The following is a 26,267-nucleotide window of genomic DNA, read 5'->3' on the forward strand; positions in this document are numbered from 1 at the left end:
CAAGAGGAGTCACCCACCTTGAAGCTGGCAGTTCACCTGACACCTTCTCCCTCACCCTTTCCAAAGGGTGCAGGAGGCTAAGGCTAAGAATGGGGACCTATGGGAAGGCAGTCGGGACAGCGGGGACACAGGACAGAGAAATGCAGACAAAGGTGAGTGGTGAGGCAGGGCTCTGTCTGTCAACCAGAGCCAGGCAGGAGCCTCCTCAGCGCCATCTCCCGGGCACCACTGGCCTCCTAGTACCGTCATCACCATCCTCCTGAGGCCTACTGTGGACAGGGGAAGGAAACAGGCAAAGCCCATGTAGCCAAGTCAAGGCTAGCTCCGGGTTATTGCTCAGATTCGGATTTGATCCAGGGTCGGTAGGGTCAGCTTCCTTGTAGGCCTCCCTCTTGGCTAAGATTCTAGGGCCATACCACAGTGATGAGTTCCTGGGAGTCACTGCAAAAGTTGCACTGGCTGAGTATTGTGGGTTAAGTAGAAGTTTGTTAGGGTCAAACGGAAAGCCATCTTGGGTCCAGCAGGTGTGACAAGGCAGACCCAGACCCGGAAATGGCCCCAGCCCAAGGAGGTGCAGAGAGCTCAGGCTCCACAAGGGCTGTATGACGGGGCCACTCGCTGGGCACCTTCCTTCACAGCTGGACGACTTGTGCCCCCTCCCCACCATTAACAGCCTAGTACTGTGCTGCTGGTCCCTGCCTCCTGTGACCTCATCCCTGACAGCCTTTTCTGACCCTTTTTACATTTAATCTTACCTGGGGGCCCATACAAAACCCTGATGTGTCTAGCTAGACCCCCACTCATCCTACAGATTCTTCCCGCCTTTTTTTGGGGGGGGGCTGGGAATGAGTCCCTAGGCAACCACTCAGAGATTCTGCCTGGAAGGGGCTGAATGGCAATGATGACCCAACTACATGATCCCATTGTCATCCTGCTGCACCCAAGCACATGGCAGAACAGGTCTGAGCATCCAATGACGTCAAGGAAGTGCGACACTGCCTCTTCTGCTGAGGATAGATGCTAAAGCATCCCGCGCAGGATGCTGAGCAGTCTGGGGGCTGGGGCACACACACGCAAGAGCCGCCAAGAGCTAATACTTGAGAGAAAGTTCTGTGTTAAAAGTTTATCGTGGAAAAAAAAATGCTCGTCGGGTGGTGGCGCACGCCTTTAATCCCAGCACTCAGGAGGCAGAGGCAGGCGCGTCTCTGTGAGTTCGAGGCCAGAGTGAGGTCCAGGACAGGTTCCAAAGATACACAGGGAAACCCTGTCTCAAAAAAAAAAATTACTCAAGAAAAGGCTGGGGCTGGGCAGTGAAGAGACCCTCAGTGGAAGCAGGCAGGGCCAGCCTGCCTTCTGAGAGCAGACCAAAGCAGAATAGCCCTATAGAAAGAGAGTACTGGGGAAGGCGGTGTGGGGGTGGTGTTTACAGAGGTTTGTAAGTTCAGACCCACCTCCTCTGCTGCCGCCCCCACCTCCCACTGTCCGGCCCAGCTGGCAGGGAGCAGGGTGATAAGGGTTCCCCTCCCACACCCATGCCCCCACACATTGGCAATGCATTTCAACAGCCGCCCAACAGCTAAAGGGTTCATGGGCACTCCGGTCAGGGTCATGGGAAAGAAGCCAGACCAAACCTGGGGGTTCAGATACCCACTCCCCTCGACCCTCCCAGCTTGTGAAGCACTTTGAGGATATAAATAGAGGATTGATCAATCCAAGGAGGTTGCCAAAGTCTATGGAAAAATAGATGGTTTTCTACTCAAGCCTAACAAATTTCTATTTACCCCTCAATACTCAGCCACCAATACAACTTTTGAGGTGACTTTTTCTGACTGCCAGGAACTCATCCCAGCCACACCCAGCAGGCGGGAAGAATCTGTAGGATGGGTGGGGGTCTAGCTAGACACATCAGGGTCTTGTATGGGCCCCCAGGAAAGATTAAATGTGAAAAGGGGCAGAAAAAGCTTTCGGGGATGAGGTCACAGGAAACAGGGGCCAGCAGCACAGTGCTAGGCTGTTAGTGGTGGGGAGGGGGCACAAGTCATCCAGCTGTGAAGGAAGGTGCCCAGCGAGTGGCCCTGTGGGGTCATACAGCCTGCAGAGTCTACCGCCAGCCCAGGTGGGGCTTGAGCTCTCTGCATCTCCTTGGGACGGGGCCAAGGTCTAGATCAGTAGGACTTCTGAGGGCCCCCGTGAAGACCAAGGAGGACTGAGGAGTGGCTACTACCTCTCAGTGGTGGGTGAAGAGGCAAAAGGAGACATGAAGCATTAGGAACTTGAGTTGCTTAAGTTAATCCATCTGGATGGGGTTTTTTAGGCAATTAAATTGATTGAGAAAACAGCATGGTTTTGCTGAACATAACTCATGCAGCTCTTACCAAGCAACTGGCTTGGCCAAGGCTCCTGTGGGTCTGCTAGCATGGCCAGGAACCAAAATAGAGCGGGGAGAAGAGCAATCTTTGTTCAAAAGCACAGCACACAACAATGGGAAGTAACCTGCCTCCCAGACACCCTTGCGTACCAGGCAGCCCTCACTGCAGCAAGGGACATGGGTGGGACAAATCACCAATGTGGCAAAAGCCAGATCAGCCTAGGATGGTGACAAGAGGAAATGGGGCTGACCACAAAATTCAGCATCCTCCTGGGTTCATGAGGCCCATGGTCCACCTGCCTTGCGAGGCCAAAAATCTGTGCAAGCCAACACCGCAACAGTGAGCACAGAGAGTCCCGAGTTTTGGCATAGTGTATATTGCAAGCCCTCTGTGGGAGCTGACCCAAGCACGATTACCATCAGTGTGGGGCATTCATACCACACACAGACAAAGTCACATGTGCACACACACACACCTAATGTGCCTCAAATTGTGACCCTCCTCTGTGCTCTCTCCCCAGGAGTGTGCAGTGGAGTGTGCAGGCTCCGGGATATGGTCTGGAAACCATGGGAACTGATCTCACATGGGGCCCGGGCTCTCTCTGAGAACGGAGGGCTCCACGCTGGTTCTGTGTCTTGGCAGAGAAGAACCCAGCTCACAGCCCCAGACCCTGAATCACAGCTCAGGACAGAGGGAGGGCCCACTGACAGCAGGTGACCCACATCTAGCGCATGAGGAATCTCAGGAGAAGAGGCACCCAAGACTCTACCATCAAAGCTGGCTACCCATCTAGGGCACAGAAGAGAACTTGCTCCCTGTTCTGGCCAAGGTTCCTGCATACCATCACCTTCCCTGGCCCTCTGGGCTGGAGGTCCACCATGGGGAGGGACTAAGCAGCCCCGGGTATTACCCAGTGATGGGGATAAAGACAGCAGCTGATACAGAAGCACCCCGGGGCCTTGAAGACCTTGAAGACCCTATCTTAGGTTCAGAAAATGCTTCCAAGAGGAACACGTATGAGAGCCCTGATGGTCTGGTATACAGCAGGTGCTCAAACATGCTTACACAGATGTCGATAAATTGTAGGTGTGGTATCAGCTACATGACCTGTGTGTTGTCAGATTGGAAACTGGAGACTGACAATGGTTCACATCCTCAACACGCCCACTAGAGGAGACCCTGCCTATGCCCTAATTCAGCCCCAAAGCATCTCCCACTCAGGGTAAGAGAGGTGACAGGTCAGGGCTCCTTGGCCCTCAGTTAGCTCAGATTTCAGTCTGGAAGCTCACTCAGGCTGCAATGTCTGAGGACGGGAGGAGGAGGACGTGGGAAGAGAGGGGTGACGTGGCAATGCCATTTCACATTGGCAGCCACCCACTCGCCACCCCCATGGCCTCACCACACCTCCAGCCCACCCCACTTGGGGATTCTATCCAGATCCCTATGCAATACCAGGACCCCCACTCACTCTGTACCCCATCCCCAGGAAGCCCCAAGAATGGCTTCTGATAACCTGCCTGAAATGATGTGTCCCCACCCGCAACAGGCACTGGCTCTGTCTGGGTGATCCACCCGGCCAGTACCACGTAAGACCCCTCCTTGCACACCTGCACGCCTGCAGAGGCCTCCCTGGGGCAGACAATGCCGTACTCAGCTCAGAAGACTCAGTTAAGAAACCATCTGGATACCCAAGATGCACCAGGATGGTACTTCACCAGCAGCGAGACGTCAACAGGAGCTCGCCATCACCCACCCACAGCCTGGAGTCACTGCTTCTCCTTGGCCATAACTTTAGGGAAATACCACCTAGTCCCCCAGTGCCTCACTAGCCTGACAACTTGTCTCTTCAGGTCTGGAGTGGAGATGGAGAAGCTATGTGGGACCCCAGAAAGATTAGATGGCAACCCCCCAAACTGCAGAGCGACAGTTGTGAGCTGAGGGCAAATTCCTCCCAGGTCCACTCAGCCAAAGCCATCTTGAAGGCCTTGGCATTCCCTGTCCCTCACCACAGTCCCGATACGCAGCCCCTGCTGGATCCTACCTCTGGCTGACAGCTTCTTGGTATTAATGATCTTGGCTGCATATTCATGGCCGGTACAGAGCTTGACACAGCGTCGGACCACAGAGAAAGCCCCCCTGGAGAGGACGCAAGGCAGGAGACAGACACAGAGAGAGGGAGCGAGAGGGAGAGAGAGAGAGAGAGAACCAATTAATCTCCCAAAGACACTTGGAATCTAGCCACTGCCAGGCCTCAGGCACATGGCCAGTGACCAAAGAAAGCCTGTGCCCCTCCCACACAGTCCCCACCACCCTATTTGGCATCAGCAGGACAGGCCACTGTTGTGGGGACTCTGTGAGGAGAAGACCAGCTGGTCTGCTTGAGAGGGTCCCCCACTCCATTCCTGCACAACACCCAGGTTCTGATCCATTGGTCAGCTGGAATGAGTTCATGATACCCTGACATGTCCTTCCAAGAGGCAAGGCCAGTCTGGAGCACAGGTGTCTGGGAACCGGGGCAAGCTGGATACAAGGACTCACAGAAAGCTTGAGAGTAGTATTATATCGCTTAACTGCAAAGCGGGAGGCAGGGAGCCCCTGGGATACAACATTGTCCTCGTGCCACAGAAGAGGATGTGGGGGTCCAGGGTGGGGCACAAGGAAGTCCCAAAACTCATGGGTATGGCTTACAGTGACAGCATCAGGAAAGGCTCTGCATGCTGCCCGCAGAGCTGACCTGCAGAGCTGCCCCGCAGTCGAGGGGAGAGGAAGCTGAACCAGGCCAAGCGCTCCCTGGTCCAGCCCCTCACGTCTACCTCTGTACCCCTAAGGTACTCTTCTCAGAACACCATGTCTCAGAGAGTGACCACCATTTCCTTTTTGGTAAAGTCCTTCCAGATGAATCTTTGTAAAAATGTATTATTCACTTTTCTAGGAAAAAATAAGTAATAGCTCTCCATCTGATTGGCTCCCGGATGGCTCGGGCCACCATGGCCAGCGGTTATACTCCACAGCTGCAGGACTCAGTGGCTTCAGTTCCGGGGACAGAGACAAGGTCTCAGGCTGCCCACCACAGCCTAGCTGCTGTGACCTTGTGGACAGGGTGCAGGCTGCTCAGGGGCGGGGGTGGCAGGCGTGGCCTGTGTTCTATCAGTAGCTTCTTGTTCCATTTTTCCATTTATGTGAGAGTTACAGTCTCAAAATATTCCTTTGTAAGGAAAATGTAAAGAAAGAGTTATTGGTGGGTTTTTTTTTCTCTCCAAGTTTTTTTCTTTGGTTTTGTTTCTAGCTGTGTTAGAAGGAACCTAGAGCCTTGCACACTGTAGGGACGTATGCCATCTCTGAACCATACCCTACTCTGGACTATTGTCCCCCACAGCCACTGTGTCTGCACCAGCTTCCTCCTGTCTATCACTTCCTGGGCCTCAGTTTCCCCATTTACATTCTGAAGCAGCAGGCCTCACAGAGCGGCTATGTGGCTCTCTGTCTGTCCCAGCCAACCTCACCTTCCCTTTGCTTGGGTCTGAGCTGCCATCTGTGTTGTTCAAGCCCAGGGGGTGCAACACCCACAGTTTGGCTGTGCAAGCATCTTCTGGGAGGTCCAGGCCAGCTCCTGAAGGGAGTGTAGAGCCTTGCTTTCCTGTGCCAGGGCCAAGACCTCATAGGAGGCCAAACTGTGCATGTCTGCGATGTCAGACCCTGTCTCAAGTGAGGAGCCCATATGTAAAGCAGGGTAGAGGCCCCCAAATACCCTCTTATCAGAGAACGGGCTCCTGGCTGCTGACCAGACCCAGGGAAGGACATGAGTGTCTGTGAGCCACAGTCCTCCTGCAGCGCGAGTGTGTCCAGACACAAAACTACCAAGAGTCTGTGATTGGTGGACAGCCTACAGGCTACTTGGAGAGCTCCCTCCCCGGTCCAGATGCCCCCTTTTCCTCTGCAGAAGGCTCTGAGCTGTCAGCACAGGCTTGGGCTAGGCACCCAGCAGGGAAGGGAGAAGCCAGGGCTGGGCAGCTGCCAGAGGGAAGAAGCAGGGATGAGGCTGTGAGGTGGGGAGGTGCAGGAACAGTCAGGCAGCCAGTGAGTTCTCAGCAGCAGTGGCGAATGGTGAAGGAGGCCTTGGCCTCAATCACAGGCAGGAGACCCCATTCCAGCGACTCAGACACCCTCCAGGGAGAAGGAGGCTGCTACCAAGGGAGAGGAGGAAGGCCGACCCCGGAAGCCGCTGTGTGTGTGCTCAGTGCCTTGGAGTCACCTCTTCCATGGCTTTGAAGCCAGCTCTGAACAGGCTCCTTGCCAGCGCAGCCATTCCCCAGACCGCTGCAGGCCTGGAAAAGCAGCTGCAGAACAACTCTCTTCTTCCCCAGTGACGCTGCCACCTGCTACATGTCACTGTCCCAGGAATGCCCCCTGCAAGCAGCCACAGACATGTTTAGCCTGTATCACAAAGGCAAGGTGGGGGTCCCTGACACCATGGCCATCTCCATGACATCACTGTCCCCCTCAGGGCTCACAGCACTGTTCTCTGATAGCATCTGTCACTCCAGTTAATAATGACTGAGAAACAGTATGGACAAAGACCCTCGGTCTGAACTGTCACCCCGTCCTGCCTCGTACGCATCCTTCAAGACACAGTTCAAACAGCTTGGTCTCCTCTGAGGATCACCCCTCACAGGGTCTCACGATAATCTCTCATGCTCATTTCCATCCCTCACCCCCACCCCACCAAGACTCCCTAACACTGGACCTAGGATTTCCTTCACACGAGGCAAGCACTCTACCATCTAGCCCCCTTTTTATTCTTTTAAAGACAGACTGCTACCAACTTGCCCAAGCAGACACTGTTTTTTTTGATTAAGAAACTACCATTATGAGCCGGACAGTGGTGGCGCATGCCTTTAATCCCAGCACTCGGGAGGCAGAGGCAGGCGGATCTCTGTGAGTTCAAGGCCAGCCTGGTCTACAGAGCTAGTTCCAGGACAGGAACCAAAGCTACAGAGAAACCCTATCTTGAAAAACCAAAAGAAAAAGAAACTACCATTATATTATGATTTTATATCTCCATTTTTTTAAAATTGTGACAGAAAAAATACCTATTTTTAATATATTATATTTTAATTTATTCTTTTGAGAACTTCATGGATGCACACAATGTATTTTGATCATATCCACCCCCACTCCTCTCTCCTAACTCCTCCTGGATTATCCCAACACATCCCTGTACCAACTTCACTTTTCCCAGAGCCCACATAGGCCTTGAACTTTCGATCTTCCTGCTTGTCATCTTGAGAGATGGGGCTTAGTCTCTCCACTTTATTATGACCATTTATCTGCCCATTTCTGTCCTCCCCCAGGGCTCTCTACAGACAGGCTGTGTCCTGCCCACCCTGAATTCTGGTGCTAGGCCCTGCCCTGAATCTATGACATGGAAGTCAGGACAGACGGAAAGCGCCAAGGTGCTTCGGATGCTGGAGCTGCCAGACCTTGGTGCTGGTCCAGCCTAGCAGTGCAGGAGCGGCTGCAGGAGAATGATGGCCAGGGAGAGGGGCAGGAAGTAGGAGGGGTTCCCTCAGGTTCCCATGAAGTAGGGAGACCCTATTAGAGTGGCCGAGAAAAAGGGGGCAACCTACCAACACTGAGGCCACACGGTCAGACTCAGAACCAGCAGAGCCTGGAGAATGGGGGCTTGTAGCCCCTCTGCTTCGTAGCAGCACAGGCAGGTGGGTTGGGCCGTGGCAGTAATCACCTCAGAAATACTACTGACTCCAAAACCAGCCACCTACCGTGGCAACGGGGGCAGAAGCGGAGCCATGGGCAGAAAGACATCCAGAGGGAGCTGGACACAAAGCAGAGCAGGTCAACACTCCTGCTAGACACTGCGTGAACTTCATCTGAGCACCAAGGTCACCTGTGAGATGCCTGGTGCTAGCCGCCTGCTTTAGAGCTGAGGAGAAAGTGATTTGAATAACCTGTTCAGATCACAAGGCCCCAGGGCGCCAAGCACAGTATAGGGCTTTTAAAAATCAAATAAACCTAATTAAAACAAGAAAATGCTCTTTGAGCCCTGATTTGCCGAGAGCTCCAAATACTGTCTCATTTCCAACAGGACCAACAATACCTGGAGATGGGGCCTGAGAAAGGGGAAGGTTTAATTCCATGCAGGACTGGAGCTCCAGAGCTGGGCTACCTGAGGCCACTGCTCTCCACACCTGCTTGTCACTGGGGTGCTGTCTCCACTGCAGTCCCCCAGGGAGAAGCTCCAGGGGAACAGCATCTGTCCTGTCAGATGGCCACAGATGACCGGAGGAAGAGTCAGAAGGAGATCCGTCTGCCCCCATCTTCTCAACCACTTGGCAATTCCTGCTCTTTGACAGATAGTCTGGCCACCTACTCCCCTCACCCCCACCCCGCTTCACAGACAGCATCTGGCTTCAGGATTTCCAAAGGTCCTGCCTCTGAGATGCGGCCAAGCCAGCCAACACTAGGAGCCTGCTGCCTGTTGCTGACCACGGACTTCTGTCAGAACTCCCTTCCCGGTCCCCTCTGCGGCTCTCTGTCCTACTCCAGGCTCTCCCGCTGTCCAGGCTGCCCCCTGCTGCCTGACCACAGTATGGCTACTGCAGGGACCTTAGCTGAAGCTCGCAGGAGATGGTAGACCAGTAGTCTCAGGTCCATAGTTACTGCCTCTGCCCAAGATTCCTGGCAGGGAGTCACTGTCACACTGGCAAAGGCCGAGTTACCATGGTTCCCAGATCTCGGAGTATGACATCTTTCTCCTACAGACCCTGTCGGATGTGCAATGGGGACTCCAGATGGCAAGTGATAATGGCTGCTCATCTTCTCCTAGACCATGTCTGGGTAAGACGAGATGACCTCTGCAGAAGCCAAACAGCACCATCCAGCACCCAGAAAGCACCAGTCACATGGTTCTGCTTCTAGGATGGTGTAGATAGGGACCAGACCCCTGCCCACCCCTACAGGTCACAGAGCCACTGCAGACCGCACTCAGGACAGACAAGTCAAAGGGGTGCTCTTAGTCACCCCCCCACAAGGTTTGCAGTCTGTGCTCTTAGTAGGCATTTCCCACTCCTTTCTCTGCATCCTCACCCTGTATCCGTGCCCTGTGGCCTCTTCTTGCTACCCTGGGCTTTTCTGCCTCTGTCTTGAGTTTCCACTGGCCTGTGCCTGTGAGGGAAGCTAACTATTTGCATAAGTACACCTGCCACCAGGACTTTGGCCCTCTCCCACAAACGCCTTTGGTTGCCTGACAACCAAGTACAGCGTATTTCACATCCTCCTAGAAGCCAGCTCCAATGGCAGCTCAGAGCTGAGTCAGGGACTTTGCCATCCACAGAAAGGCTGCCGGCAATTCCAGGGGTGCCTACATTTTAGGTGATCGGGAACCTTGAATAAAAATCAAAGCTCCAACCCTCCTGGCCCTGTTGACAGACAGACGGATGTTACCCAGACAGGTTCTTTGTCTAAGGGCCCATGCGGAACAAACTCAGTACTCCTAGATGACCCCCAGAAGATCCTCTCAGCAAGTCCACCCCATCAGACCCCTCAGTAGATCTACCCAAGCAGATCTGCACAGGGGATCCTCCTCAGCAGAGCCTGCCTACCAGACACCACCTTCTACCTCCAGCAGAACTTTTTGGAATAAGCTGAGCAGGCAATGGTTTTATTTCCTACTCAAAATTACTGGATGGCTATTTTGAAACCTACTTCGACCATTTGTCTCATCTTCTGACCTGGTCAGTTCCAAGCATGCTCTGCTAATCAAGTCAGAGTTAAAAATGAACGAGAAGGTGGCCACACCAAGAGCCTTCACAGTTTATTTATCTTTAAGTTGCAATTTATGTGCTAAGGTAAACAAAACACCTTCCTCCCTCTGCTCACAAGGGGTTCTTAAAAGTGAAGATACAGAAACCTTTTCTATCATCTACCTACCCATTCATCTGTCTGTCCATCCTTCCATCTGTCTCTCCATCTGTTTATTCTATTCTAAGATGGAGTTTTCCAGGCTGATTCTGAAGCACTGGTCTCAAACCATCCTCCCAACTCAGTCTCCTGAGTGGCTGGGACTACATGCTCACATCGACAAGCCTAGTTCTCTCCTATTTAACAGTGACCTAAGCGAGTTGCTGGAAACATTAACCTCTGCTTGGAACAAAGTATCGATGTTACCACAAGATTTTTCTTTGATGTGTTTTTCAACTTCTAAGCAACTATACAAGAACAGAACCCAGCTGGACAGTGGTGGTGTATGCCTTTAATCCCAACACTCAGGAGGCAGAGGCAGGCAGATGGAGGCCACCCTGGTCTATGAGAGAGAGTTCCAGGACAGGCTCCAAAGCAACACAGAGAAACCCTGTCTCGGGGAGGGGGCGGGGAGAACAGAGCCCATCTATCCACCTATCACTAACAGGAAGTGCCTTTGCATTATTGTAATTACGCAGTAACCAAGGTCAGTACGAACACACTGGAGTCACTGTGCCCTTCCTGACAGCAGGTGTGGATCTGCACCAGGAGACTTCCCTACACAGGAGCCGTTTGTCTATTGTTCTGCTCCCTGTCCCTGTCAGGACTCCACATGCCTTGGACACATCTTCCACAGCGCTGCTGTGCTGTGTGACACCCTGTGAGTGACCTGCAGTAGTGACCGTCACCTCCACTGCTCCACTGACCCTGGAGTCATTCCAGCTGTCTGTCCTTCTAGACAGAAGCAAAGCCCTCACGGAGAAACACTTGCTGTCCAGTACCACCACAGATGGCTGGAGGGCAAGCTGAGCACCCAGACTGTCTGACCAGCCCTGCCCAGCATGCAGACATCCTGGATTCAGAGCACTGGGCTTGAGGCGGCCCTTCCGGGGACAAGCATTTGTACAGCCTGAATTCTGTCTGCACGCACACAAGTTCCACATGGTCTCCAAGCACCAAGCGTGGCTTTCTCAGCAAGCCGTTGCTTGGAGCTCGCCTTTTCCATGGAATGGTACTGCACACGCAATGCCCACACTTTGCCAAGAGCCCCTTCTCAAGCTGCGGAGAACATCCCTCATTTGCCAGCTGGGTACTTCTCTGGCAACTGAAGGGCTGTTTCCAGGTTGCCATCCCTTCAACTGCCTGCCGTGAGCAATTTGGTTATTTCCACGGAGTTCATTTCCAAAAGCACAGTCGTTGGGTGCTTTTACATTAATTTATGACCCTAGCAACAGCCAGTCATGTTCCAGCTGCCAGACACTCTGGCCCTGGCCTGAAAGCCCCAAAGCTCCCCCTGCTCTGCACTGTGGCACCTGTTTCTTAGCATGTAGATGGATCACCCCAATCTATGCCTGAGTGATCACACGGTGTCCTCTGCAAATCTGTGTGATCTACCCATGACAATACCAGTTACATCTCTGGTGTGGCCCCATTCGAACTTAATGACATATGAAATTACCCTCTTCTATTTTTAATTTAAAATTTCTTATTTGTTTGCTTTTTTTTTGTTTTTCGAGACAGAATCTTTCTGTGTAGCCCTGGTTGTCCCGGAACTCTGTAGACCAGGCTGGCCTCAAACTCACAGAGATCCGCCTGTCTCTGCCTCCCTAGTGCTGGGATTAAAGGCATGTGCCACCACTCCCTGATCTATTTTTAATTTTTTCATCGTATTTATTTTGTGTTTGTGTGGGCATGTGCTTGTATGTTGTGTTTGTGGAGAGGGACATTAATTTTTTTCAATGTAAGGCTTTTCAGGACTGCGAGTCTCCCAGGAGGGCAGCTTTCTCCTAACCTAGTGACTACAGAAATCTTCATTCAAAAAACGCTCCAAGAGAACTGAACATTTTGAGGAGCAAACACTGAATCCTGCTGGATGCTCTGTGTGACCCACAGAAGCCCATAATGGAGGCTTCTGAAGGGTGAATGTGGTCACCCATCAGAATACAACATACACACCCAGATTCCTTGGCCTCACCCCAGGGTCACAGCTGCTGCCCTCAGAGGAACTGCAAGCATATCTCAGATGGGGAGAGCCCTAGCAAGGCACCCATCTTCTCCCTGCAGTCCCTACTGGTAGGGTTGGGCAGAAGGGGACACCCTCGGCTTCCTGTGACCAGGCCTGTTGCCCGGAAAACTCACGTGTGTGCAGATGGCTGTACACGGGGACCCTGTCACTGACACCTCACTAGTTCAGATGCTGTTGGCACAAGGATGTCTTTACCCTATTGACGAGCCTCCACGGCCTGTGTTCATCACTCTCTACTAGAGCTCAGCCTCACGGACACGGCACCTCTCATTCTGACTCCTCCCTGCTGTGGCTGGACTGTCTGGTTACCCTGGGGTCTCAAGGCAGCAGGACTCATGTGTTGGGGTGGTGCTCTGGGGCCAGGTGAGGCCTAACAGGCTCTTGGGGGCTCCTCCCCACTCATTTCTCTTGCCCAGCACCCCTCCCATTCAGGCCCCTGTCTGCGAGGTGTGACAGGAGAAGAGTCTCTACCACTCTTCCTGGATCCTTCCCATTCCCATCGACGTCCCCAGTGTCACGACTGGCACAGGATGCTTCCATCTACTGCCCATACAGGGACAGGTCAGGAGGTGGGAGCAGGGCCACGGGCATCCTGGGCAGCTGAGAGGGCATGCTTGGGCAGAGCAGGGGTATGGGATGGCTCATCAGTCACTAGCCCTGACTTCTGACTCTCCTATCCCAGCAACAGGCCAAGCACTGGCTGCAAAAGTAACAACTGTGAGTCAGGAATAGAGCCCCGGGCCACAGCTGCCGGCCCGCACAATGGCTGAGCGGCAACGTCCGCCCTGGCACTGTGTATCACATGATATCTGGTCCGCAGGCCGGCCTTTCGCTTTCCAGCGTGAGTGAGTCCCAGCTTCTGGCCCTCTTCTCCTCCCTCCATTCTGGCATGGAATGATCTGGAAATCTCTTGACTTGGCAACTGGCATTTGCACAGTAAGGGGCCACAGGAGCAGGGTGTGGGGTGGTCTCTGGCAACCAGACCCGCCCAATATCCTTTTCTGCTGTAAAATCTAGGAGAAGTTCCCCCATCTTGGCCCATTCCCCATTTCCCCAAGCCTCCCTCATAATGTACCAGGAAGCCCATACCAGTCGAAAAGGTCACACGAGGCTGGCTTGCTCATCTCCCTGGCACCCCAGCCATGACTCAGTGGAGACTCATAAAGCATATTAATAAACTCCTAAGGTAAGCGTGTAAACCACTGACCCCTCCAGGCTCTACCATGGCCATCCTGGACCACGGAAGTGACCTACCCCCACCCCAGCCAGACTCGGCCAGGTGGCAGCAAGGTCAGACGCAGGTGGCAGTGAGAACTTGCCGATAGGCTCAGCAGACATGGATGATGTATTTACCCTAGTGGATATGCTTGGAACAGGGATGCCAAGGAAGAGGGTCAAGGCTCATCACTCCAAACTCAGAGATACCAAGGAGACGGTAAAGGAGCGTGGCTTTGAATCAAGCAGGCAGGGTAAAGTAAGTTTCAGGTAGGAGCTTGTGATTTGTTTTGTTTAAAGAACCTACTGTGGAAAGCAAAGCTGAGGCATTTTTGGTCCAGCATGAAAGGCTTCGGAGCGGCCCCTCTCCTTCTCACACACGAATCCGAACATGCTAGAGGTCATTAACTCTTCCTAGGTTCACTAGGCAAACGGCTGCTCATCCTTGCTCCCAGAGAGAAGAGAGAGAACTACAACTTAAGCAGAGCTCAGACTTTGGGAGTCAGAGCTGGGGAAGGCATGACCTCACACCTCATGCCGGAAGTTCAACGAGGACAGGCCAACCTCAGCAGCTCGCACTCCTAACCTCCTAGAGCCCTGCCAGCTCCCACAGTGAACTCAGAGGAACATTCCCTAGGGCTTCGGGCAGTGGGAGGGGGGACGAGTCATTTTAAAGATACTAGAATATTCTATTCCTCTTGACAAAGCCTACTGGCCAGAATGCTGGCTAACTAAAGCCAGAAATGAACCCAGCCCCGTCTAGCTGTCCTGTACCATGTATGAGGGGAAAGGAAGGGAAGGAGAGGCAGGCATAACGATCACAGCCTGGACACTGAGACCTGAGCACGAGTGACAGAGCTTTGTCCCCAGCATGCAATCTTCGGATCTGAAGGTCTGCTCTCCCAGAGTTGTATCCACGACATTATGTCCATCTTTCAGCCAAAAACCACAGATAAAACAAAAGAACAAAAAGACACAGAGCAAGCAGGCTCCAGTGTGGCAGGGAGACGCTGGAACTGGCAGATTGGGAGCTGGAAACAGCTACGATCAACATGTTAGAGGCGCTAATGGGAAGACTGGAATACATGCAGAAGCAGATGGGCACTGTGATCCGAGAGTGGGAATTCTGAGAAAGAACGAAAAAAAATTCTGCATATCAAAGACACGGACAGAAATGCAGAATGCCTTGCAGGAGTTCAAAACCTGACTGGGCAGAGCTGAAGAAAGGACTGGAGAAGCAGCAACAACAAACATCAAAACTGAACCGTGAGGGGCAAAATGCCCAGGACCTGTGATATGGGTAAGAACGAAAACAAAAACAGCAACAAAAAAACCAACCGAATATTGGATGATGACTGAGAGGAGTTCAGACAATGGAAGCAGATTAAATTTCCAGCTTTCACATTAGCTACCATCTTCTATGTTTTTCTGCTTCTTTTTGTCTTTCCTTTTCGGTCCATCCTCATGAACATTTTATATACTGATTGCATTTTCTTCTCTCTTCTTTCTCTCATCCCCGCCCCTCTCATTTTCCGGTGTATCTTTTCTCCAGTAGCTATAACCACCAAATATATTGCTACTGTTCTAATAAACTATTATCCACTAGACTGAGTAATAAATAGCATTATTTATTTGTTTATTTATTTAAAACGTATTTCATGTCACCTTTACTTATTCCTCTCTTTCTCTTGGTAGATCCAAGTTTCTGACCTATCCCATTTTTTCTCTTTTTCAAATTTTAATATTTCTTAATAGACAAGTTTACTGGAGAACAACTCCCCCCATGTGTGTTTAGGAACACTTTATTTCACCTGGCAGTGGTGGTACACACCTTCAATCCCAGCTCTTAGGAGGCTGAGGCAGGCGGATCTCCATGAATTCAAGGCCATCCTGGTCTACAAAGAGAGTTCCAGGACAGTCACAAAAGTTACACAGAGAAACTGTGTCTCCAGAAACAAAAAAAAAAAAAAAAAAAAAAAAAAAAAAAAAGAAAAAGAAAAAAAGAAAAGAATACTTTATTTCTCCTTAACAATGGCGCAACAATGTATTTGGTGATTAAAGCTAACAAGTAAGCGAGAGTGAGCAACACAGCAAGGCCTACACAGTGACACACTACTTCACCACCTGAGAATCAGGGTGGTGTTGCAGGTGGACTTTGAGAAGCTGTAAATGCACATTGCACGCTCTAGGATGATACCAGGGTCATGGAAAAGAACGATTACTGCCACATGAGACAGGAGAAGGACAAGAGTGAGAGAAAGGGGGGACTGGGAAACGGAATCAGTCTACAAAATGTTCAGTTAGGCCCCAACAAACAGGATAGGGAAAACAAAAAGAAACAGGAAAACAGGAGAGAGAACATAGCAGCTGATGTGATAGCTATTAACCTAAGGATCAATTCAACTGAGTCTAAAAACACCACTTAAAAGACAGCACTATAGCCAGGCAGTGGTGGTGCACACCTTTAATCCCAGCACTTGGGAGGATCTCTAAGTTTGAGGCCAGCTTGGACTATAGTGAGTTACAGGACAGCCAGGACTATACAGTGAGACTCTAGAAGATAAAACAAGACTCAACTATATACTGTCAACAAGAAACCCACTTTCAAAGTAAAGACACAAACAGGTTAGGAATAAAGACACAGATATCATCCAAAACAATTTAGACTCATTACTATCCTATCAAAATTCCACTAGCTCCCCTACCCACAGAAATATTAAAAACAACTATCCCCAAATTCATACGTCATCCTAAGAGACACCAAAATAGCCAAAATGATCTTTGGTCGGGGGAAGCTAAACAAAGTTAAAAGACTCACGTTTCCTGATCTCAGAACTCATCACAAAGTTAAGGTATGAAAATGACACAGTGCTGGCCCAAGAACAGACAAAAAGACACACAACAGACACAGAGACCAGCAGGCTGGAATACAGTCCACCAAGAACAGACAAACACAAACACAACAGACACAGAGACCAGCAGGATGGAATATGGTCCACCAAGAACAGACAGAAACACAACAGACACAGGAACCAGCAGGATGAAATATGGTAGCCAATTCCCAACAACGATGCAAAACCATTCACTACGGAATGGGCAATCTTGTGAACAAATGGTGCTGAAAAAATTGACTAAACAATGCATAAGAATGAAGCTGTGCCTTGTTATCTACCATAAATAAAAACTAGCTCAATATGGACCAAAGCCTAAAATCTAAGGGATCCAATTATAAAACACTTAGAATAAAACACAGATGGAAATCTTCATGACATCAGGTGTGGCAATGATCTCTTAGATGTGATACCAAAGGACAAGCAAAGGTGGACTTCACAAAAATACAAAACTCTCGAGTATCAAAGCAAACTACCCGAGTGGGATGTGACTCAAGGAGCCTACACGCATGAGGCGGAGCTAAATCCCCAGACCACACACACCATGGATGCGAACACCGACAGAGACGCTACCAAGACGGTGGAAAGACAACCTATAATATCGGAGAAAATGTTTGCAATTCATATATCCTATAAGAGCCAAATAAAAAGATTCCTAAAGCCAACGACAAAACCCAAAAGCACAATTTAGAAATAAACAAAGCACTTGAACAGACATTTCTCCAAACAAGACACATGGCCACTAAGGACACCGAGAAAGTTGAGCATCCAGTAGCCAATCAATTCCTGTTTAATAGGACGACCACTTTTATCAGAAAAATAAACAACAGCAAACTGAACACAAATGGCCGAAGGAAGGCAGAAGACTTGGAGCTCCAGTGTCAATGATGAGGATGTAAGATGATAAGGCAGCCTGTGGCTCCTCAGCACAGTTAAACACAGGATCAACATATGATCCAGCCATTGAGAGCAGAGACTAACACAGATGCGTGTACACCACACCTGCAACAACACTGCTCATAACCGCCTCAGGCAGAAGCAATTACACACCCCTTGAAGGCAGAATGGCTGAAGGTAGAAGCAATAGCACGCCCATTGAAGAAGCGTGGCTGAACAGAGGGCAGCACAGGCCCACACAGGGAAGGTTACTCAGCCTCGGGAGGAAAAAGTCCTGACTCACGCTACAGCATCCACACGCTTTAAAGATATTCACTAAATGAAACAAGCCAGTCCCAGGTGATAAGCAAAGCAGAACTCCCCTGGACAGGTGCCTCAGATAGGCAAATCCACAGAAAGTAGATAACAGGGTAACAAGGGCCTGGAGGAAAGGGAACGGAGGAGGGTTCCTGTCACTCGGGCAGGGCTTCACCTGGAGCAGGCAAAGTTACACAAGGACAACGTGAGTGACTTAGACTGAGCTCTCTCCTTAAATGGTTAAAATTTTGTAACAGATAAAATAAGATGCAAGAAGTATTTTGATTAGTCATTTAGCAATGTAAATAAATTCACAGATATGTAAATTAGAGAAAGCAACAGTACACAGGGCCGATAACTTACAACAGGTATTGTTATTATTTATTCATTTGTCATTTCTTGACTGCCACATCCTTATTACACATATGATCTTGAGATAAATTTTCATTTGTAAGTGAAAATAATACTTTATCTAGAGTTTTATAAAATTAGAAATAGTCATGTGATATTATAAACAATCAAATGTCACCTATGAGCATGTTTTTTAATAGTTACAATGGCAAATTTTATGCTATGTACATTTGACCACGATTTTTTTGTTTTCTGTTTTTTCCAAGACAGGGTTTCTGTACCTTTGGAGCCTGTCCTGGAACTAGCTCTTGTAGACCAGGCTGGCCTGAACTCATAGAGATCCGCCTGCCTCTGCCTCCCAAGTGCTGGGATTAAAGGTGTGCGCCACCACTGCCCGGCTAGCCACAATTTTTAAAAGTAGGTGGAGAAAGACACACTCCCTAAAATACAGTTTGAGTAGCCAAATTAACCTCAGCAAGAGTCATTTCAGAATGAGGGAAACTGAGGCACAAATGGGCAAGGACACAGCAATGGAGCTTTTTTTCAGGACATGGCAATTCTAGACATGGACATGCCCCACGGCAGTGTAGACACGAGACCAAAGCTGCTGGAGCTGTGTGGAGAATTAGACAAACCACCACAGCTGGAGCTGCCAAAGTCTGGGTCAGGAATGGACAGAGGCAGGGGCTGGGGCGATGGCTACTGAACAGACAGAAAGACCTGAGGCTGAGCCCCAGAACCCACATAAAAAGTGGCCGGAGAGGTGGCACACACTCATAACCCAGCGTTTTGAAGGAGAAGACACCCTCCTGGGGTTTTCTGGCCAGCCAGCTTAGCCAGCTTAGCCAAATTTCAGGCCACTGTGAGACTGGGTGGCACCTGAGGAGAAAACACCGGAAGTTGTTCTCTGGCCTCACATACACACACACACGGATGTGTGCCTGCACACACATGAGCATATGCATGCACACACATGAGCATATGCATGCACACATGCCCATACATTCTCGCAGGTAGGAAATCAGGAATCAGATCTGGACATGAAGGAGGTCTAGAGATAGACCACCTCACCCAGCAACCGCAGAACCTCCCACCATTCTCCAGTTCACATGGAATGTTCGCTGAGGTAGCCCATGGGGGCCATAAACACACCTTGGTTTAAAAGAACAGAAATCAAAGTATGCATTTGGGCTGCGATGGAATCAAACTAGAATAAATAGCAGAAAGCTTGAAAAATCCTAATACCCAGTTATTAAATGCCATGTTTCTAAATTTTATAAGGATCAAAGAAAGGGGCTGAAGGAAAAATTTAAAAGATATTTTGATAAGAAAATGAAAGTAGACCTTATCAAAAACTGCCAGATGCAATTAGAGTGGAACTCAGAGGAAATTTTATATCATAAACTGCATATAATTAGAAAAATATATAGAAAATCAGTAGCCTGAGCCTCTCCTTAAGCAATGAGAAAGAGGGACTGGAGAGATGGCTCAGTGGTTAAGAGCACTCACTGTTCTTGCAGAGGACCCAGGTTCAGTTCCCGTACCCACACTGTGATACACAGCCAGCCTAACTCCAGATCGAGGGCATCTGAAGCCCTCTTCCAACTGCTGTGGCCAACAGACACACGTGTGTTGCACACGTACACACACAGACAAAGCATTCATATACATAGAAATAAATAAGTAAAAATAAAAAAGACAGAGAAAGAAATTGAAAACAAGCAGAAGAAAAATAAAAACTAGAGCAGAAATCTGTGGAACTGTAGACAGGAAATCAATACAGAAAATCAACAAAGCCAAAAAGATCAATGCCAGTGAAAAACTGCTGGCCACGTCGGAGTGTGAGAACCAGATGAGCTGAAGGACTCAAGAGCAGGGTAAGCGAGGACATGTCGCCCACAGACACGAAGGCAGGACCATCACTACTGAGCCGACGGGCTGAAAGGATGAGCAGGGACGGTGTGGACAGCCCTAGGGTCATAGCGGGACTGAATCCATGAAAAGCCACACAGTGGTAGGCAAGAAGGATCTCAAGGTCAAGGCCAGTGTGGCCTCCACTGGAAGACTGTCTCCAACACCAAAGCAAGAGCGAGGTGTTCTGACCAGATCTAGATCTCTCAGAGAAGCGCAGTGAGTAATTTACAGCTTTTCCCAAGCAGAAAGAACCATGATTAAATTTGTTCAGACATTTAAGAACATATAAACAAGCTGGACATGGTAGCACACATCTCTAATCCCTGCACTTGAGAGGCAGAGGCAGGAGGACCTCTGTGAATTCATGGCCAGTCTGGCCTACATAGAGAGTTCCAGGCCAGCCAAAGCTCTATAGTGAGACCTGTCTCAAAAATAAAAATAAAAAAAAGGAAAGTGTGCTAATTCTCTTCTAGAAAATAAAATGAAAAGGAATACTGAATTCATGTTAGCCACCGATCTCACTGTGACCCCAGTAAAGGCCATAGGAGGGAACTCTATGACTGAGATCTTCCAAAAACCAGCTGTGAAACTCCTGAACAGAGACCTCCAAGTTGAAACCTTGGTATAGGCTGGCTAATAAGTAAGTGGGCATATCTCAGGCAATACTTGCCCTTGGTATAGGCTGGCTCATGTTCAATATAATTATGCCACCAACAAATTAAAGATGAAAAATTATGTAACTATGCAGAGAGCAGAAAGAGCACTTAATAAAATCCAGCACACACACACACACACACACACACACACACACACACACTCACACTCACACACAGGTCCCCTCAGCAAACTAGGAAGCTAGTAGAACGTCCACAACTTGATAAAAAAAATTGCCAAAGACCTACAGTTTCTATCGTACTTAAATCTAGATACCGTCCCACAAGATGAGAAGAAAGCAAATCTTTCCCACTCTCCTCTGCCATCGTACTGGTAAGTCCCAGCTAAGGCAAGGAAGGCAAAGGGAAGGAAATACGGATCATACTGGTGGGGATGGTAAAATATAGCCATCTTTGATTAGAAATGACTCTACGCAGAAACCCCTCCGACCAACAAAAACCTAATCACAAGTGGCACAGAGGGCTGGAGGTAATTATTAGGTTGGTGTTTAAGATCAAGCGCCATCTTATAAGCCATTGGAATTTGAAACCCAAAATATAATAGCATTTGTGTCAGCACCACAGAAAGGAAAGTAAGTGGGCATATCTCTGGCAAAACATGCACCAGGTCTAATAGGGAAAGAGGTGAAATTCAGATGAAAAACCGGAAGATGGAACTAATGAGGGGTGTCAAACCATCGTGGATATGCTGACCTAGTTCGTGACCTCAGTCAGCTCTTGCCAGCTTCATCGACAGACAAACTCACTTGAAGGCTGATGTGGGAAGGGAAAAGATCATAGAACGGCCAACGCAACATTGAACGGAAAGAACAGTTTCAGGCCTCTGGAGACCCTTCGGGGAAAGGAGGGTCCCGTCCACAACAGCGCTGGAACAAGCGGACGGACGTCCCAAGGGAAAATGGAATCTAGACACAGATCTCTATTTTTAGACAGCAGTTCTGGCTGGCCTAGAACTCACTCTGTAGACCAGGCTGGCCTTGAACTCACAGAGATCCATCTTTCTCTGCCTCCAGAGTGCTGAGATTAAAGGCCCTGATACTTTGGGGCACAGTTTTGTGGTTTCCTACATAATTAAAACTACTCTGCCACCTGAGCCCACAATAACATTCCCGATCATGTGCTCCAACTAGCTGTGGAGTTATAGATCCTGAACACAGATGCCCGAAGCAGCTCTAGTCAGACTGCCGAAGCTCAGAAGCCACCAAAAGTCCCTCCATGGGGAATATAGACATAAATGGTGGTTCGTGAAGACAACGGAATGCTAGCTAAAGACAAACGAGTATCATGAAAGACATCGAGGAGCCTGATGTGGGCACCAAATGAAAGAATTCTGTCTGAGAGGCTATGCCCTGATTGGTTCCCATGCCCCAACATTCAGAGATAGTAAATTCCGTCTGAGAGGCTATGCCCTGATTGGTTCCCATGCCCCGACATTCAGGGATAGTAAAAAAGTTAGAGGTTGCCAAGGTTTAGGGATCAGGGAAAGGGATGAAGAGGGAGAGGCCAGAGGGCACTTAGAGCAGTGACACCACATGATATGACAATGGTGAACACGTTCGTCCAAACCCAAAGAATGTACAAGGTGACCTCTAATGTCAACTGTAAACCTTAGTTAAAAATTACACCTCGGGGCTGAAGAGGTGGCTGAGAAGCTAAGAGCGCACGCTGCTCTCACACAGGACGAGAACATGGTTCCCAGCACCCGCATCCTGTAACTCCAACTCCAGTGGATACAGTGCCCTTTCCTGGCCTCCTCAGGCACTGCACACATGTGATGCTTACGTAAATATATGCAAAACATTCATACACACAACATAAAAACAGAAGTCTTTTTATAAAAAATTAGAATACAGGGAGGGTAGGTGTTATGGTTAGAATGTGAAACACTCTCATAGGCTTGTGCATTTGACCACTCCGTCCCCAGGTGTTCTCCATCCCCAGGTGTATAAGCACTCTGTCCCCAGGTACCACGCCATCCCCACGTGTTTGACCACTCCATCCCCAGGTGTTTGACTGCTCCATCCCCAGGTGTTTGACCACTCTGTCCCCAGGTACCACTCCATCCCCAGGTGTTTGACCGCTCCATCCCAGGTATTTGACCACTCTGTCCCCAGGTGTTTGACTGCTATATCCCCAGGTGTTTGACCGCTCCATCCCCAGGTATTTGACCACTCAGTCTCCAAGTGCTTGACCACTCAGTCCCCAGGTGTTTGACCACTCTGTCCTAGGTGGTGGTTATAAAAGCTTCACGAGGTGGCTGTGAGACTTAAGGATTTCTTGAGATGGTCTTCTGTTTCCTGACTGGACACGATGTGACCAACTGCCTCAGCTCCTGCTGCCATGCCTCCTGGCACAGACAGGTTTTCCCCTTAAACCAGGAACCCAAACGAAACCTCCCTCTGTAAGTTTCCTGTCAGTACATGATCACAGCAGTGTGAAAACTTATGAATACAGCGGTGGGGAAGGGACAGAAGGGAGCCCCATCATTCTGTCTGTGTAAGCATTAAATTACTCTAAAAGGGAAGCCTGTTTAATAAAACAAAACATCACTGGTGACAACAGCAAAAACAAAACAAAACCCTTTTTTTCTTTCTGGGTTGGAGAAGAAAGGACAATTCTGAATTTGAGGCCAGCCTGAGCAACATAGTAAGAGCCTGCTCCAAAGTGAAGTTATAAAGAGGTGAAAATATTTTTCTAGGATACCAAGATAGAACGGATTTAAAAAACCAAATGCAGAGGAGTGCCAGCCACAGGACAGCACTGGTCACATAGGGAAATGTCAGTACTTGAGTGACAAGAACCCACACAGCCAATGATACCTCAGGGTCCTGGAGGACGAAGTGGGACAAGACATGCCTTACACTGAGCACCTGGGTGAGGAGTTGATTGTGACACCCCTACCACACACACACACACACACACACACACACACACACACACACACACACCTTGCTCTGCAGAAGGAGGATACTGTAAGCAAGGGAGGGGAGAGAGGGCAGGGGAAAGAGAAGCGGGCAGAAAAGAGGGGAGCAGGCAGGAGTAAGAGGGGAAGTGGAGGAAGGGGAGGATGGGGGAAGGGTGAGAGCAGAGGGAGGAGGGCGGTGGGTCTCATTGTTGGGATCCCCATAGTGTTAGCACTGTCTGGCTTTCAGCATTAGGGTCAGCCCTCTGGCTGGCCACATCTCTGACATTCCTTAACTGCCCACATGGAGAGGCCTTTAAGCACATTGAAGGCTGGCCCACCCCCAGGCCTACAGCCTGAGCCGTGGTCCTCGTCCACGGCAGAGTGGAGCCTGTGCCTGGGCAAGGTGGCCTATTGCCACACCTAGGCTGAGGACCTAGAAGACAGACAGCAGCCGGCTCTTGTTTCGTCTCTCGGTTGCTTACTCTGTGGACACAGCCTGCTTCGTCCATGTATCAGCTGGAGTTCGGCTATTTTCTTACTGACCCTTAGGGGTCCTTTATGTGAGGGAACCCCCCTCTTCACCCCCTTCAGACCAATGCTACGTGAACCCGCCATGGTTGCAGTGACAGAGAAAGTGCTTGAGAGGACTTGGTACAGAGCACATTCTTCTGTCCCCTTTGAGGACAGAACCGTATCTTCTCTGTCTCCAGAGTCCAAATGCGCAGCCATCTCTGCCCATCAGAGGACACTGACACTTGTCACGGGGTAGCATCATCCTGACTCTAACCTTAGAAAGGGCAGGGACCATCCAGAAGCCAGCAGGCCCAAAGTGATAGTCTTCAGAGGACGGCTGGAACCTCTCCATGTGCTGTGGCACAGTCCCTGCCCCCCTCACACCCGACTGCCCTCACCACCTGCCCCTGCCCTGCCCTGCCAGGGCCACTGGCGATTCTCCACATCCTTAGGCTCTTCCCCCAATGCCTACTTTCAGGGCACTCCTGTTGCTACCCCTTTCGCTGGGATGCCTGGGGGCAGGACAAGGTCACCCCATTTTGCTTAGAGGGGACAAAGGTGGGAGGAAGACCACAGAGACAGGGCTGGGAGGCGCCCCAGACATAGCCTGTGTCTCGAGGTTCAGTCCTAATCCCGTGCAGAAAACCCAGGTGACCACTGGCACCCAGACCATCTCTGCGATGCCGGCAGGAGGCGCTTCGCCTAGCAACAGGCCTGAGCATTCCGCACCGTTCCGGTCTCTCAACACTCCCTGCTGTGAAGTCAGGGACGGAGTGGCCATCTCTCCCCAGGCATCTGTCCATGCTGCTCTGTCCTTGCTGCCTGCCAGGCTGGGCAGGGCCAGAAAGGTGTCGCAGGCACGGAGGGCACATGGTTATTGATGGTGCTCTACAAAGGGTGGCTTGTGTCCTCAGCTCAGATCCCTGTCTGCTTTGCATGCCAGGCACCCACGACTACCACAATGTCCTCCGAGTGCTACCTTAGCGCCAGGCGCTGTCCCGAAGAGCAGCCAGGCACCAGACCAGCTCCGAAAGAAGGGTCTTCTTACAATCAGACAGGGTCCAGCTGGAGGAGGGCTCTCAGGTCAAGGCCATGCTACTGGTCTGGTAGGGACAACTTCAAAACCACTGTGCTAAAACAGTCCAGAACCTAAGCTCTGTGGATGTGGGAGCCACGCTGCACCCTCGGGGCCTGTCCTGGAAGCTAGAGCCCTGGCTCCATCAATGTGTAAAAGGCCCTGAAGGAACACAAGATATCTCCAAAGGCAGAGGAGTCATCTAAGCGCAGGTAGAGAGCACAGACGGGTCAGGACAAAGATGCCGACACAGTCTGGAATGTACGATGACTCCCTGGCCCAGCTTGACAACTTCAGTCTCCCCTCTGTGGCCTAATAAACAGCACAGCAGCAGGAAGGGGTCACCTTGGATGGCAGCTTGTGACATTGAGACATCTGTGGGACGTGAGCATATGAATGTGTGCCAATGAGGAAGAAACTGTCCCAAATCGTGAGCTGACGGAGCAGCAACCCAGCAGCAACTTCCACAGAAGGCCACCGGGGCAGCCACATCACCACCTTCAAAGGCCTCACTCCAGAGCCTGCCACATCCTCCTGGCAGAGGCTGCTCGTCGCTGTGCCCGGGAAGGGACAGTGGGAAAGTCACCATGCAGAGACAAGAATTGCATCAAACCCCAGAGGGTCTGAAATTACCTTTGAACAGAGTGACAGCCAAGGCCGTGTTGGCTCACGGAGGACAGGCGAGGAGACATAACATTCCTAGTCTGAGGAGGGTATCTCAAGAACGCTGGCCACTGTCTGCACAGCAGCTACCCTGAGAACACACAGCCTCCCAACTCAGAGCGCAACAATTCCACAGTGTGTGTCTACTCCGTCCTCTCCCTTGCAAGTTTCTCAGGGATCTCTGACACTTCAGATCAATCTGATTCACCTTGCTTGTCTTATTGTTTTGTTTTCAAGACAGAGTTTCTCTGTGTAACTCTGGCTGTCTTGGAACTTGCTCTGTAGAACAGGCTGGCCTCAAACTCACAGAGATCTGACTGCCTCTGCCTCCCGAGTGCTGGGATTAAAGGCATGAGCCACCATCACATGGCTTCTTGTTTTATTCATTCATTTATTTATTTATTTGTTTGGTTTTTTTCGAGACAGGGTTTCTCTGTGGTTTTGGAGCCTGTCCTGGAACTAGCTCTGTAGACCAGGCTGGTCTCGAACTCACAGAGATC

The 26,267-nt window shown here is 50.2% G+C and overlaps 1 protein-coding gene across 15 annotated transcripts in view; it reads right to left on the bottom strand.

Annotated features, from left to right (window-relative positions):
• The window catches only part of Camk2b (calcium/calmodulin dependent protein kinase II beta), a 90,373-nt gene that overhangs the window by 48,993 nt on the left and 15,113 nt on the right, over positions 1-26,267 (bottom strand). For all 15 annotated transcript variants that reach the window (XM_026788732.1, XM_026788730.1, XM_026788727.1 and 12 more), the window contains exon 2: positions 4,411-4,505. In XM_026788732.1, coding sequence (XP_026644533.1) covers positions 4,411-4,505 — 95 coding nt within the window. The remainder of the gene's footprint in view (positions 1-4,410; positions 4,506-26,267) is intronic.

This window comes from Microtus ochrogaster, unplaced genomic scaffold (genome assembly GCF_000317375.1).
Source record: "Microtus ochrogaster isolate Prairie Vole_2 unplaced genomic scaffold, MicOch1.0 UNK6, whole genome shotgun sequence".
Taxonomy (NCBI): domain Eukaryota; kingdom Metazoa; phylum Chordata; class Mammalia; order Rodentia; family Cricetidae; genus Microtus; species Microtus ochrogaster.